Raw genomic sequence first — 13,636 nt, 5'->3', positions numbered from 1 at the left:
CATTCCTCCTTGCAGATCCTCTCCAGTTCTGTCAGGTTGGATGGTAAACGTTGGTGGACAGTCATTTTTAGGTCTCTCCAGAGATGCTCAATTGGGTTTAAGTCAGGGCTCTGGCTGGGCCATTCAAGAACAGTCACGGAGTTGTTGTGAAGCCACTCCTTCGTTATTTTAGCTGTGTGCTTAGGGTCATTGTCTTGTTGGAAGGTAAACCTTCAGCCCAGTCTGAGGTCCTGAGCACTCTGGAGAAGGTTTTTGTCCAGGTTATCCCTGTACTTGGCCGCATTCATCTTTCCCTCGATTGCAACCAGTCGTCCTGTCCCTGCAGCTGAAAAACACCCCACAGCATGATGCTGCCACCACCATGCTTCACTGTTGGGACTGTATTGGACAGGTGATGAGCAGTGTCTGGTTTTCTCCACACATACCGCTTAGAATTAAGGCCAAAAAGTTCTATCTTGGTCTCATCAGACCAGAGAATCTTATTTCTCACCATCTTGGAGTCCTTCAGGTGTTTTTTAGCAAACTCCATGCGGGCTTTCATGTGTCTTGCACTGAGGAGAGGCTTCCGTCGGGCCACTCTGCCATAAAGCCCCGACTGGTGGAGGGCTGCAGTGATGGTTTACTTTCTACAACTTTCTCCCATCTCCCGACTGCATCTCTGGAGCTCAGCCACAGTGATCTTTGGGTTCTTCTTTACCTCTCTCACCAAGGCTCTTCTCCTCTGATAGCTCAGTTTGGCCGGACGGCCAGCTCTAGGAAGGGTTCTGATCGTCCCAAACATCTTCCATTTAAGGATTATGGAGGCCACTGTGCTCTTAGGAACCTTAAGTGCAGCAGAATTTTTTTTTTGTAACCTTGGCCAGATCTGTGCCTTGCCACAATTCTGTCTCTGAGCTCTTCAGGCAGTTCCTTTGACCTCATGATTCTCATTTGCTCTGACATGCACTGTGAGCCGTAAGGTCTTATATAGACAGGTGTGTGGCTTTCCTAATCAAGTCCAATCAGTATAATCAAACACAGCTGGATTCAAATGAAGGTGTAGAACCATCTCAAGGATGATCAGAAGAAATGGACAGCACCTGAGTTAAATATATGAAGGTCTGAATACTTAGGACCATGTGATATTTCAGTTTTTCTTTTTTAATAAATCTGCAAAAATGTCAACAATTCTGTGTTTTTCTGTCAATATGGGGTGCTGTGTGTACATTAATGAGGGAAAAAAATGAACAAATTATTTTAGCAAATGGCTGCAATATAACAAAGAGTGAAAAATTTAAGGGGGTCTGAATACTTTCCGGAGGGTATGAATGTAGAAGTTAATGTAATTCTTAACCATGTTACCTTTGGTTTCACACTTACTCTGAATCTCAATGACCCTCTCTAGAGAGGCTGTGGCTTTTGGACAAGGTTTCTGTTGAAGCACCGTCAGTGGTAGAGGATCCAACTGCAACATACACACACAAAAAACATTAATAGAACAAGAAATAAAATAATTTATGTTTATTTAATCCTTAGGAACACTATGGCTGCATCCAAAATCGCATACAGTATGTGAACAGAGCAGTATGTAATTCACAGTTTTTATACAGTAGGCAAAAAATACCTGGATGACCTACTAATTGGAGCGAGAAGTGTGCATCCAATGGACACTATCCCATGAGACCATGGGAGAGGTTTTGTGAATGGCAGTGAAGTGACGCAACTGATGCTACACACACTCATTCTATATAGTAGGGGTGTAATGGTACATGTATTCGCCCCAAACTGTCACAGTATGGACGTCACAGTTTGGTTCACGCAGTCACACAACGAATACAGACGGCCACAGGCGATCCATGCTCCAATCCAGAATGGGGTGCACATAGTATTGCAATGCTATTTGTTACCAGTAAAAAGCGCAGAAGAAGAAAAAGAAGAGATAGTCAATTGATATGTTTACATGTAGGGCCCTATCATACACCCGGCGCAATGCGGAGCCAGGTGTGACGCAAGTGTTTTTTGCTAGTTTCAGAATTTATAATTTTCACGTCCTGCACCACATTGTTTAAACAGCAAATTTGTGCACCCATGGGCGTGCTGGTCTGAAAACGAGGTGTGTTCAGGTGCATTGTTGGCGTGTTGCTATTTTGAGGCAACTGAAAATGACTGCGCCATTGACCAACTGAAACCTGGTCTAAAGTCAATGGCACAATTTATTTATTTTTTGTTATTTAAAGAGTGCGTTAGTAATATGCGCCTATAGGCAAGTAAACTCTGCTTATTACACACACAGGGACGCGCAGCAGCACACAAACATGCCAGATACTAAAAATAAAAAGGATTACAATGTAAAAGATTATTATTGTGTGCATAAAAATTCTTTTGTGGAATCCGGCTTGTCCCGTAGATGGTCTGCTCCTCGCGCACGAGCAGATTCGCTCAGCGTTCAGTTTTTCTGCTTGCAAATTCCGCCATGTAAATAGCGAATCCACCCTGGCGTGAGAGCAAAGTAATCTCTCAACCAGTGTTTCAACAGTGAAAAGACGTCAATAAAACCACTTCAGAATAATATTTCACGTAGCATTACATTTACCTCAGGCATTTAGCATCAACAGCATGTTAGTTCAGTACATTACATTTACTTAACCTGTTAGTAATGTCTTGATTATTTAATGTATGTTTAAATAAATTTGTCATGAAACAAGTTATGACAGCTACTGTTATATTTCATTTATGAATTGGAGTAGAAAATTAACTTACTGTAGATTTAGAAGTAATAATTAGATGTAGAACTCAATGCAAAACCTGCATTATTTGAGTGTTGATTATTTTATCTAAAAATAAATAGCAACTGAATTTAATATTTTGGGTTCTGTTGTTAATTTTAACGTTTAATATTATAATAATGTGTAAGAAAGGTCTCCCTATATAGTTTACAGCATTGGCTAAGATTTTTTTACCCTTAAGAAAATGCTAATTATAATTGAATTTATTTAAACACAGAGACACATTTGTTAAAAAACAAAACAAAAAAAAACCAGTTTAATGAAAAATGTTATGTTTACTTTCTTTCCCCCTGCTGTACCGAACCGTGACTTCAAAACCAAAGGACGTACCGAACCATCATGTTTGTGTAGCCCTACTATATAGAATGTACTTTTATACATCGATAGTAATTACTTATTTTAAAGAAGTACCTACTCAGAGAGTAAGTGATTTTAAACACAGCCTATTCAAAGCTCATGTTCTGCTGATATTGATCTTACTGTTTTTACTGTTTAGGGTCCCAGACACACTAATGACACGTGTGTAAGAATAATAATAGTAATTTTGAAATTAACATCTTACTTACCCTACAAGATCTTTTAATATGTACCTCTGGCATAATTAAATGCTAGCAGGCAGATATTATTTAAGATTTAACCCTTTGTTTTATCACTGAGACCTCAAAACAGAACATAAGCGTTAAAACAGAACCGAGTTGTGCAGCTCAGATTTATAATCACATCGTGTGCTGGTTGGATGTGTGTGAATGAAAGACAGGCACCTCGTCTCCAAGCAATGCAGCCACGCAGGATTCGGATGCGTCACAGATGGCGGTAAGGTCGTGACCTCCTTCCAGTGCCAAAACCACACGGCCGCCAGCCAACTTCATCAACTGCTTAGTGAGATGGCCGAAACCTACGCAGAGAGCCAGGAGCATGCTGGGTAATTCATGAACTATAAATGAACTCAAAAGCCTTCAGCAATCCTTAATGCCCCCAATTTTAACAGGAATTTAGGTTTAAAATGTAAAAAAGACTACCATAATTCTTAAGTTAATACTGTTTAGTGGTACTACCAGTATGACAGCTATATTTATTGACCCACTGAACTGAGGTAGTCCAAGTATGACTGCATTTTATGTGTATAATTCAACTCATCTGTGCAATTGAGGGTACAAATAGCTTTTGTGCCATCTGACCTCTGGTTCTGAAAACGGAAAAACAGCAAACTCACATTTGGCGGTGACGTTGTATCCACCGAGGGGGGACTGGTGGCCCTCCACAGCATCAAAGCCAGCTGACACTAGCACCACATCCGGGGAGAACTCATTGGCTATGGGCATCACCACCGTTCTACAAGCACACAGACAGGAAGTGTTTGAATTACAAATGATCTGCACAGACCCCCAAGAGAAGCCATCATCATATGAGTGTACTCAAAAAAGTTAACAAAACCATTTCATTTGGTCCGACAAAAACGTTTTTAATGTTAAAAGGGGTTACATTTGGAATTTTTTCCTAACAGACAGGAAGTACAGATCTCACCTGAAGGCAGTCAGATACTCCACATCACCCATAGGTGGCTCCACTCCACCTGTCCATGCAATGTTGACGTTAAAGCCCTCTCCTGGACCCACACCCACCTATAAAGAACCCATGAGAAAACCAGTTAGAAAAACAGTCAATTTTGGTCATATGACTACAGGAAGCCACCATTCATAAATTAAAGGGATAATTCACCCAAAAATGAAAATGATGTCATCATTTACTCACCCTCAAGTTGTTCCAACCCTGTATGAGTTTCTTTCTTCTGATGAACACAAAAAAAGATATTTGAAGAATGTCCGTAACCAAACATTTGATGGACCATAGTATTTTTTTCCATACGGTGTAAGTCAATGGGCCCCAGGGCCTGTTTGGTTACCCATATTCTTCAAAAGATCTTCTTTTGTGTTCAGCAGAAGAAAGAAATTCATACAAGTTGAGAGTGAGTAAATGACAGAATTTTCATTTTTGGGTGAATTATCCTTTTAAGCAGCTTCACACAGTGACTGAAATGTTGTTACCTCCTCAGGAGCGCCACTGCCTGGGAAAAAGTTGCCATCGTCATAACGGTGCAGGGAAATGTACAGCACATTGGGGTCATTATAGAAGGCCTGCTGGGTCCCGTTTCCATGGTGAATATCCTATAAAAAGACCTGGACTTTTAGAGAAGATTTTCATTTTCTTACTCATCTAAATGAATCAGTACTATAATATTGCTTGTTACATGTGGACTGTAACATCACAGGCGGCTGTGTATTGCATGGAGCTCCTAAAAACTCACCCAGTCTATGATTAGGATCTTGCCCACCCCTAGTTTCTGCTGCAGGAGTTTGGCAGTGATGGCCACTGAGTTGAAGAAACAAAAACCCCTGCCAAGACACACACAGAGCAGTGGATATTTATGTGCACGCGTATAAATGATTTATAAATCTAGATATCAAACTTCTGACCACACAAAACTCACAGCAAGACATAAAGCAATCCAATGTTCAACATTTGGGGACTTTTATGTAGAATGAACATGATAAAGTAAACCGCTTTAAATGACATATTAAAATATTTCAAATTAAACATTTTATACAGGCTCTCAAAGGAGGCGTTTCAAACTACTTACATGGCAGTGGATTCCTCAGCATGATGACCAGGAGGACGGACCACCGCAAAACCGTTCTATCCATCACACAAAAATAGAAGAGAAAGAAGATGAGGCCACCATAAGAAAATGTGATGTAATATAAGCAAAGGATATTTATAACAGAACATCAAGTCAACATGAATCTGTGGTAAGAGAAGCGAATATGAACCTTCAGCTCCCCAGCAGCAACTTTAAAGGCCAGCTCTATGACGCAGCCCACCGCCATGCGGACGGCACCCGACGAGTGCATCTCGTTCCACACTGTGTCGCTGTCCACCTAAAGAACATAAAATCATGTTACATATCACTATAAATGGTTAAACTGACCTAGTGTCACAAACTGATGAACTCAGAACTGATCCTATTTACTTCCTTAATAAAAGTCCATGGTTTTATTTGGGACAATTCATCAGTGCGAGGTTATCAACATCAACAATAAAAATATTATTATTATTTAAACATTTAGATTTATTTTAATATTATACACAATCATTATTATTATTATTATTATTATTTAGATTTTTATTTTTTTTAAATATTATAATATAATAATAACACACAAAATATTATTATAAAAATATATTATAAGTAAAACATTTTTATTATTATTATTAAAGGTGCATTATGTACCTTTTTTTTTGTTCAAAATTAACATTTAAATAATAAATCAATACATCATTAAACCTTCCAAAACATGTTTTGTCTCACCCTAATTCACTATGGTAAGCCTATTAATATTTTAGACTTGACAGGATAATTTTTGCGTGAAATTGCATACATACGTCACTCGTCCGTGTTTGTCTTGTCATCCGTAAAGAGAGAAAAGTTACTTTGGCTACTTTGACGCATATGCGGTGGGAGTGGCATAAGTTAGAGTAATGTTGTCAAAAGTACCGACTTCGGAACCAAGTCGATACTGTAATTTAAAAATGTGACAATACTAGCATTTCCCCCTAGCATTTTGAGCACTGTTGAGCGGATTCTTAAACACCTCTGATAGGCCATTGTGTTCACACGCTCAACAGATATGTCTGTGATTTGCTACAACGATCAACACTTCAAAATCATGTTGTTCACAGAGCGCTTACACAGATCCACACGGGAGCGTTTGAAAGCAGGCGTCTATCAGTGGATCCCTAATATATATCCGCTGATAGACGCCTGCTTTCAAACGCTCCCGTGCATATGTGTGAGCGCTCAACAGCACTCAAAATGCTAGGGGGAAATGCTGGTATCATCACATTTTTAAAATTTCAGTACCGACTTGGTATCGAAGTTGGTACTTTTGATAACCCTACATGGAGCAGCTACATCTTGGGTTTTTGTATATGACGAGTACTGAAGGATTTAAAATGTCTGAAACTAAGCGTAGATGGCGTTTTTATTACTCAACAGGCGAGTAAGGTATATTATTGAACGGATAAATTGCCATTTGTAGCTCTCTAACAGAGTTCATTGCAAAGCTTTATCTATTATGAAGAGTCATTTTCATCAGTCACGCAGAGCCGAAGCACAGCATTTGTTTTTACCTTTGTTTTTTACTGCTAGAGAGCCAAACGTTACATAGTGCACATTTAATGACAATAACATTAACAATAACCAAAGGTAAGTAAGTTTTGGAACAAATTTATGTATCCAATAATATCTACATTTCACAATCCAAACAAATTTACATGTTTTCTGTTTTGTTTAAAAATAACTTCTATTACATACAGTTCAATGCAATTCATTCTTTATTAAATAAGTGTGACGAATGGACAAAAAAATGAACAAACGTACCCCAATGCCTCCACACGGAAGGACAGCGTACATTTTCTGACTTATTGGGCCTAGAAAATTAAAAAAGGAAATTAGAAGCTGATCTGAAGGAGTGTTATGTTTAGGCCCACATCTGTTGTTCACACATTATCTATTCAGGTAATGACATAATTGGCTATGCTTATTCAGTTCAGTCTCAAGGATGCTCATTGGATGATGCTGACGCAACTATCATCTGTTTCACTGATATACAAAGAGCACTCAAGGTCAAAACAGTCTGCACTTCTTCAAAGTGTGTCTCATATAAAAGTGGAGGTGGTGGAGTGATGGCAACTCTGTCCACAGCTGAACCTTCTCACCCTCACACACACACACACACACACACACACACACACACACACACACACACACACACACACACACACACACACACACACTTTGCTGGTGACTCAGAAGCGGGGGTGGGCAAATGTCTAGGACCTAAAAAAAGCCTAGGCGTCTGTCAAAGGAGGTTTGCTTAAGCAACCCATCAGATTGGAAGCAAGCAAGGGAAGCTTTTTGTGGATGGCGTACTAGGAGGAGAATCGTGTTTTGGTGTCCTAAATCAAAAACGGCAGCAACTCCTTACACACATCACAACAGAGAGCTTCTAAAACACACCTAAAAGTTTCTTGCTGTCCAGTTTCTGTCGGTTCAGGGGACTGGTGCCGTAGAGCAGCGTGTGGTACTCAGAATGAACGGTTTGGATTTCATCTAGTGTGGCCTTCCTTCCCCTGATCCTCTGCACACAAACAAACATAGAAAGTGCACTGAGATAGAATTCATGAAACCATTGCAGATGGCCTCACTTGTTTTAATTTAATTTGTGATTAAATATTTTTTAAAAGTCATTATAAATTATTCAGACAATTTTGTTAAAAATCTCATTATATTTTTTTTCAGATTTTCCATGACTGATGGAACCCTAAATTACATTGTAAACAATAGCTGTGAAATTTTACCACTAAATGACTGGTTAGATTATTCTCATATTTAAAAACATGCTGCTCAAAATGATTCAATTGTGTACACTACCATTCAAAAGTTTGTGGTCTGTAAATTTTTTTCGTGTTTTTGAAATTAGTCTCTTATTCGCAACAAGGCCGCATTTATACAGTAACGCACAGTTAAAACAGTAATATTGTTAAATATTATTATACTATTTTAATTTATTTTAAAATGTAATACATTCCTGTGATGAAAAGCATCATTATGCCGGTTTTCAGTGTCACATGATCCTTCAGAAATCATTCTAATATGATGATTTGCTGCTCAAGAAACATTTCTGATTATTTTTTTTAAGGATTCTTTGATGAATAGAAAGTTTAAAAGAACTGTATTTAATTGAAATGGAAATCTTTTGTAACATAAATTAACTTTTAAATAGAAAGAGCTGAACTTTCAGGTATTTTTTGAATGGAACGAGATGAGCTTTAACATGTTGAGTGTTTCTGGCTATTCTTCCACCCTTCCAGAAGGTGGCGCACTCACCTCACAGCGACCAAGCAGGCCCGTTTCCTGCAACCTTGACCAAACGCTCTGAATGCGACCGGCGTGTTCGGGATGGATGTTTGTGTTCCCACACATGCACTGGTGCTTTAGCATGAAGGTGTCGTACACCAGCCCTTCAGAGAGAGTGAGGGAAATTATTATAAACAACAGTCTAGTTATCAGTTTCTGTCCCATACAAAGTAAAAAATACCATGAAACATGAATTCAGTTTAATCAGCTAAGGATATTGTCTTTTAGATCAGTTCTCCAATCTGTCTTGTTCGTGTACCTGTTGTGAAGAGATGCTTAATGGGCACCTCGTTCAGGGGTGCTGCTTTAAGACTAGAAGTGACGGGGGACGACTGTGCCCTTCCCAGGGGTCTGTGGGGCATTCCCGTGATGGACAGGGAGGCCTGGAACACATTCAGTTGCTGCACATGCTGCTGGTCCAAATACTGTGGAAAGAACATTAATCATTATTAATTCAGCAGCTCAGTTCATCTCAGTTTAATTTAGTTCAGTACACTTTGAATCAGTTCTGGTCAGTACAATTTAATTCAGTTCTATATGGTACAGTACAGTTTTATTAATTAAACTTTAAACAAGTTCAGTTCAGTTTACTTCAGTACAGTTTCATTAAGCTCAATAAACTATCAACAATATTTCATGTAATTCAGTTTTGGAATCACTTCCAAAGAGTTTAAAAAGGCCTACAGTCAAAATCAATCAGAAACTTGGACACGGTCACATCACTTCAGTGTGAACATGAACATAAGCATAGAATGTAAACTTGTGTCGTGTGATGGGTGAAATGTCTGATTTTGACAGCCTTGAGACTTTTTACTGAGGTGTTCAGGACAGAACAACAGTTACAGCCATCAATCAACAGTGTGTGTATGTGACAGTGTTGTTATTAACCAAGACTTAACTATATAAAAAAAAACAGTTTCTGTAAATTGAAAAAAAAAAAAAAACAAACAATAAAATAAAATATCTGAAATAAAATCTATAATAATATAAAATATTATCAAATGCATTGAAAGTCTTTGGGATGTGCTGGAGTAGACTTTAAAGAGTGCTTGACTCTTGCATTGTCAATACAAGATCTTGGAAATATGGAAATAACATCACATCATTTATTTCCATCAAGAGGTGCATCACTTTGACAACGCAAGAGTTGAGCACTCTATAAAGTCTACACCAGCACATCCTAAAGACTTAAATGAATGTTTAAGAAATGAAAAGCTACACACTCCAATTAGAGGTAAAATAACTGTTCCCAAAAATATAACATGCTAGAAATATAATTATCACAGCAAAAATGATCCAGATATTGACTCTTAAAGGGATAGTTCACCCAAAAATGAAAATTTGATGTTTATCTGCTTACCCCCAGCGCATCCAAGATGTAGGTGTCTTTGTTTCTTCAGTAGAACACAAATGATGATTTTTAACTCCAACCGCTGCCGTCTGTCAGTGGTATAATGCAAGTCAGCGGGAACTTGGACTATAAGAGTAAATAAAACACGACAGACAAATCCAAATTAAACCCTGCGGCTCGTGACGACACATTGATGTCCTAAGACACGAAACGATCGGTTTGTGCGAGAAACCGAACAGTATTTATATCATTTTTTACCTCTAATACACCACTATGTCCAACTGCATACTGTTCGGTTTCTCGCAAAAAACGATCGTTTCTTGTCTTAGGACATCAATGTGTCGTCACGAGCTGCAGGGTTTAATTTGGACTTGTCTAAGCAAGTTTTATTTACTGTTATTGTAGAAGTTCCCATCCACTCGCATTATTTGACTGACAGACGGCAGCGGTTGGAGTTAAAAATCATCATTTGTGCTCTACTGAAGAAACAAAGTCACCTAAATCTTGGAATATCTGGAGGTAAGCAGATAAACATCAAATTTTCATTTTTGGGTGAACTATCCCTTTAAGCATTTGCCTACTACTTTTTTTTTTTTTTTTTTGGTCAAGCAGTGTGCATATAAAAACAAAATTTCCTTTGCAACTTAAATAAATAAGTTGAAGTACTAAAATTACTAAAATTAATTATTTAATAAAATTGTAAGCTACAGAAATATAAAAAACAAGAACGAATAAAGTTAATAAAACAAATTTGACAAAAGTGCTTAACAACATGACTAAAATGTATACTAAAATTAAAATGAATACTTTCAGTTAAAAAAATATTAATAAATACTCTAATTCTATATAAATGATACTAAAATAACACTGGAGTGTGTAAGTTTAAGTTAGGATCATTACAGACTAAACATCAATTCAAGCACATGGTCTGGACCATCTCACCAAAGAAACCCAGCGAACATTTGCCAAAAACCTACTCAAAAGTCTCCTGCAGTAAACAGCCTTAGAATCTGCTCTATATCAGAGGAGCAGAACGAACGTGTGCGTGCGTGAGCAGCGAGACAGCCGCTGATGCAGTACAACGTACAATGGAAGTCCATGCGAGATGGTGGGATTCTTACTAGTTGTTTTTTTTCTTGCATGAGAAATTGAGTATGAAGGTATGTCAACACACACACACACACACACATCCACAATTCCCTTCTTTATGCCAACTCTCTCTTTATTCGAGACACTAAAGCCATGCAGCATCTGTCTCTCTCACTGTGGCAGGTGACGGGGGCTCAATTTGTATTCAAGACACTCGGCAGCAAGCAGAGGCATTCACACACACACACATGCGCGCGCGCACACACACACAAGGACGTAGGTGGGGGTGTTTTAATGAGAAGGAAAGGCCAGCTAGGGGCCGTGACTGACCAAAGTGACATGGAGTGTTTCGTATATCGCTGCCTCAATGGTGACTGCATGTCACTGCATAACAGACACACACAAACACACACTGCGGCGTGTCACGTCACCCTGGTGGGCTGTGATTGGGTGTGAAGTGCAGGGCAGCAAAGGCGGGCGGGGTCCGGAGGAGGAGATGAATCACCAAGGAGAGATGAGTCAGAGAAGGTCCATTCACGGAGGAGTATATGTGAAGATGTGTGTGTGTGTGTGCGTGTGTGTGTGTGTGTGTATGAGTCTGCCGCTGCGCGAGGAGGATGCAGTCTGAATTCTAATGCCGTGCTCTTTTGAAATTTTTTCTCAATGATTGCAGGCAGAGCGAACGCGAGGAGGAGGGTGTTGCTCTTCTTTCAATAATTCTTTCTCCCTCTCATTCACTCTCACTCATTCATTTGTTTTTCCTTCCTCCCTCCCTCACAACCAGGGGTCTGTGTTAAGATCAAAATGAGCTCTTTTGGAGGATCAAATCTGCAAATGCAAATGAACGGGCTGGAATACATATCAGTGGTGTGCAGTGGCTAAAATGAGGAGGCAAAGTCCTCGCATTTTTTTTTTTTTTTTTTTATAAATCAAATGTAAAATCAAGTCCCAGTTACACTTAATATTGTCACAATTTCCAAGTCAAAAAACATTACATTACATCAAAAAAGAAAAAAAAAAAAAAGACGAGAAACACAGACCCCTGCTGTAACTTTTTAAAGTCACATTTTGTATTTTTTGAGGAGGCACTGTAGCTCCTAAAATAATTTTTTTTTTTTTTTAATTAAAAAATTTAAATTTAAATTAAATTAAAAAAATAATGCATATTATCAATAGATTAAGTACACATTACAAAACTGGAAATAAATGAAAATTTTATTTAAATTTAACTTAAATTTAAGCTAAAATTTAAATAAACTCAACTTAAAAAGTAATATTTAACTATAATATATATTTATATAAAAATGAAAAAAGCACATAACAAAACTACTTTCAGTATTAAACACAAATTTTAAATGGAAATCAAAAATATAAAAAATAAAGCTAACTCAAAATATTAATAAAAACTACAATAGAATATAAATGATTCACTAGTAAAATATGAATAAACCTACTCAAGTATGGTTTTAGTTCAAAGTTCATAAAAATAATAGTATCTTGCTAATATGACCATATCAGATTATAATACCATGGTATTTTTCAATTTACTGTTCAAATAAAATGATATTTAAACAGTATTTTGAAGAATACCATGGTATTACTATCATGTTAATTAAAAAAACAAAAACAAAAACAAAAAACAGTATAGCTATTGTAACAGTGATTGTATCAGATGGTAAAACCATGGTACTTTTTTGCAAGATAAGAATAAATCCAAGAATAAAGTGCAGCTCTATATAGCTCTTTGGCAAAACTTGCCTCAAGCCCATTCTGGTTCCTGAGTTTCATGTCAAAGTTTAATAATTTGAGATAGGAGTTTGTTTAAATCTCTTACTCTGAAGTATGAGCAATAGCAATACCTTAAAGCTAAACACCTAAGCAAGCACTGCTAACTAGATAGACCTTTGCTCTCAGAGGACCCTCCACCAAGTCGATTTCATTGCATCTTTCCATCTAGCAATTATTTATATGTTTCTTTTTCCCTCTTCTCATCCGCTCCCTCCAGCCTCCAGTGGTGAGTCACTGGTGGGAGGAAGAGAAGAGAGCAATCTTCCTCTTTAATCCCTCCTTTTCAGGGGGCGAAAAAGCTGCAATCGCTCTGGTTGAGAGGGATACCCTCGATCTCCAGTCACCAAGCCCCCGCATGTGCGTCGCAACACTCATCGGGAAGTTGCCTACGCACTTAAGCTCTCGAAAAGTGCAGTGACAGAAACATCGGAAAGACGTTCAAGATGGATCTTAAAAGCCGAACAACAACACAAAATCCACACAAATTTGAGATGCTTCCACAGATGCTTCTAGTTTAATAAACACAAAATGAAATAAATTTAAAAAACATCTAAGCTAAGTGATGCGCATAGGTTTTGAACGGTGACTCATGCATAGTCACTGCGCTGCCTTGTCATGACTGGCTGTTCAGCACTAAAGTCAAAGTTTCTGAATAGGTTTTAATTG

The 13,636-nt window shown here is 38.1% G+C and overlaps 1 protein-coding gene across 6 annotated transcripts in view; it reads right to left on the bottom strand.

Moving 5' to 3' along the window:
- hdac5 (histone deacetylase 5) overlaps positions 1 to 13,636 on the bottom strand; it is an 83,758-nt gene that overhangs the window by 4,627 nt on the left and 65,495 nt on the right. For all 6 annotated transcript variants that reach the window (XM_048197871.1, XM_048197863.1, XM_048197879.1 and 3 more), the window contains 12 exons: positions 9,002 to 9,167; positions 8,713 to 8,846; positions 7,843 to 7,963; positions 7,204 to 7,253; positions 5,594 to 5,701; positions 5,404 to 5,459; positions 5,071 to 5,158; positions 4,811 to 4,930; positions 4,290 to 4,387; positions 3,979 to 4,097; positions 3,527 to 3,660; positions 1,360 to 1,444 (listed from right to left, as the gene is read on the bottom strand). In XM_048197871.1, coding sequence (XP_048053828.1) covers positions 1,360 to 1,444; positions 3,527 to 3,660; positions 3,979 to 4,097; positions 4,290 to 4,387; positions 4,811 to 4,930; positions 5,071 to 5,158; positions 5,404 to 5,459; positions 5,594 to 5,701; positions 7,204 to 7,253; positions 7,843 to 7,963; positions 8,713 to 8,846; positions 9,002 to 9,167 — 1,279 coding nt within the window. The remainder of the gene's footprint in view (positions 1 to 1,359; positions 1,445 to 3,526; positions 3,661 to 3,978; positions 4,098 to 4,289; positions 4,388 to 4,810; positions 4,931 to 5,070; positions 5,159 to 5,403; positions 5,460 to 5,593; positions 5,702 to 7,203; positions 7,254 to 7,842; positions 7,964 to 8,712; positions 8,847 to 9,001; positions 9,168 to 13,636) is intronic.

This window comes from Megalobrama amblycephala, linkage group LG1 (assembly GCF_018812025.1).
Source record: "Megalobrama amblycephala isolate DHTTF-2021 linkage group LG1, ASM1881202v1, whole genome shotgun sequence".
NCBI lineage: Eukaryota > Metazoa > Chordata > Actinopteri > Cypriniformes > Xenocyprididae > Megalobrama > Megalobrama amblycephala.
This window is presented reverse-complemented; position numbering and strand designations above follow the sequence as displayed.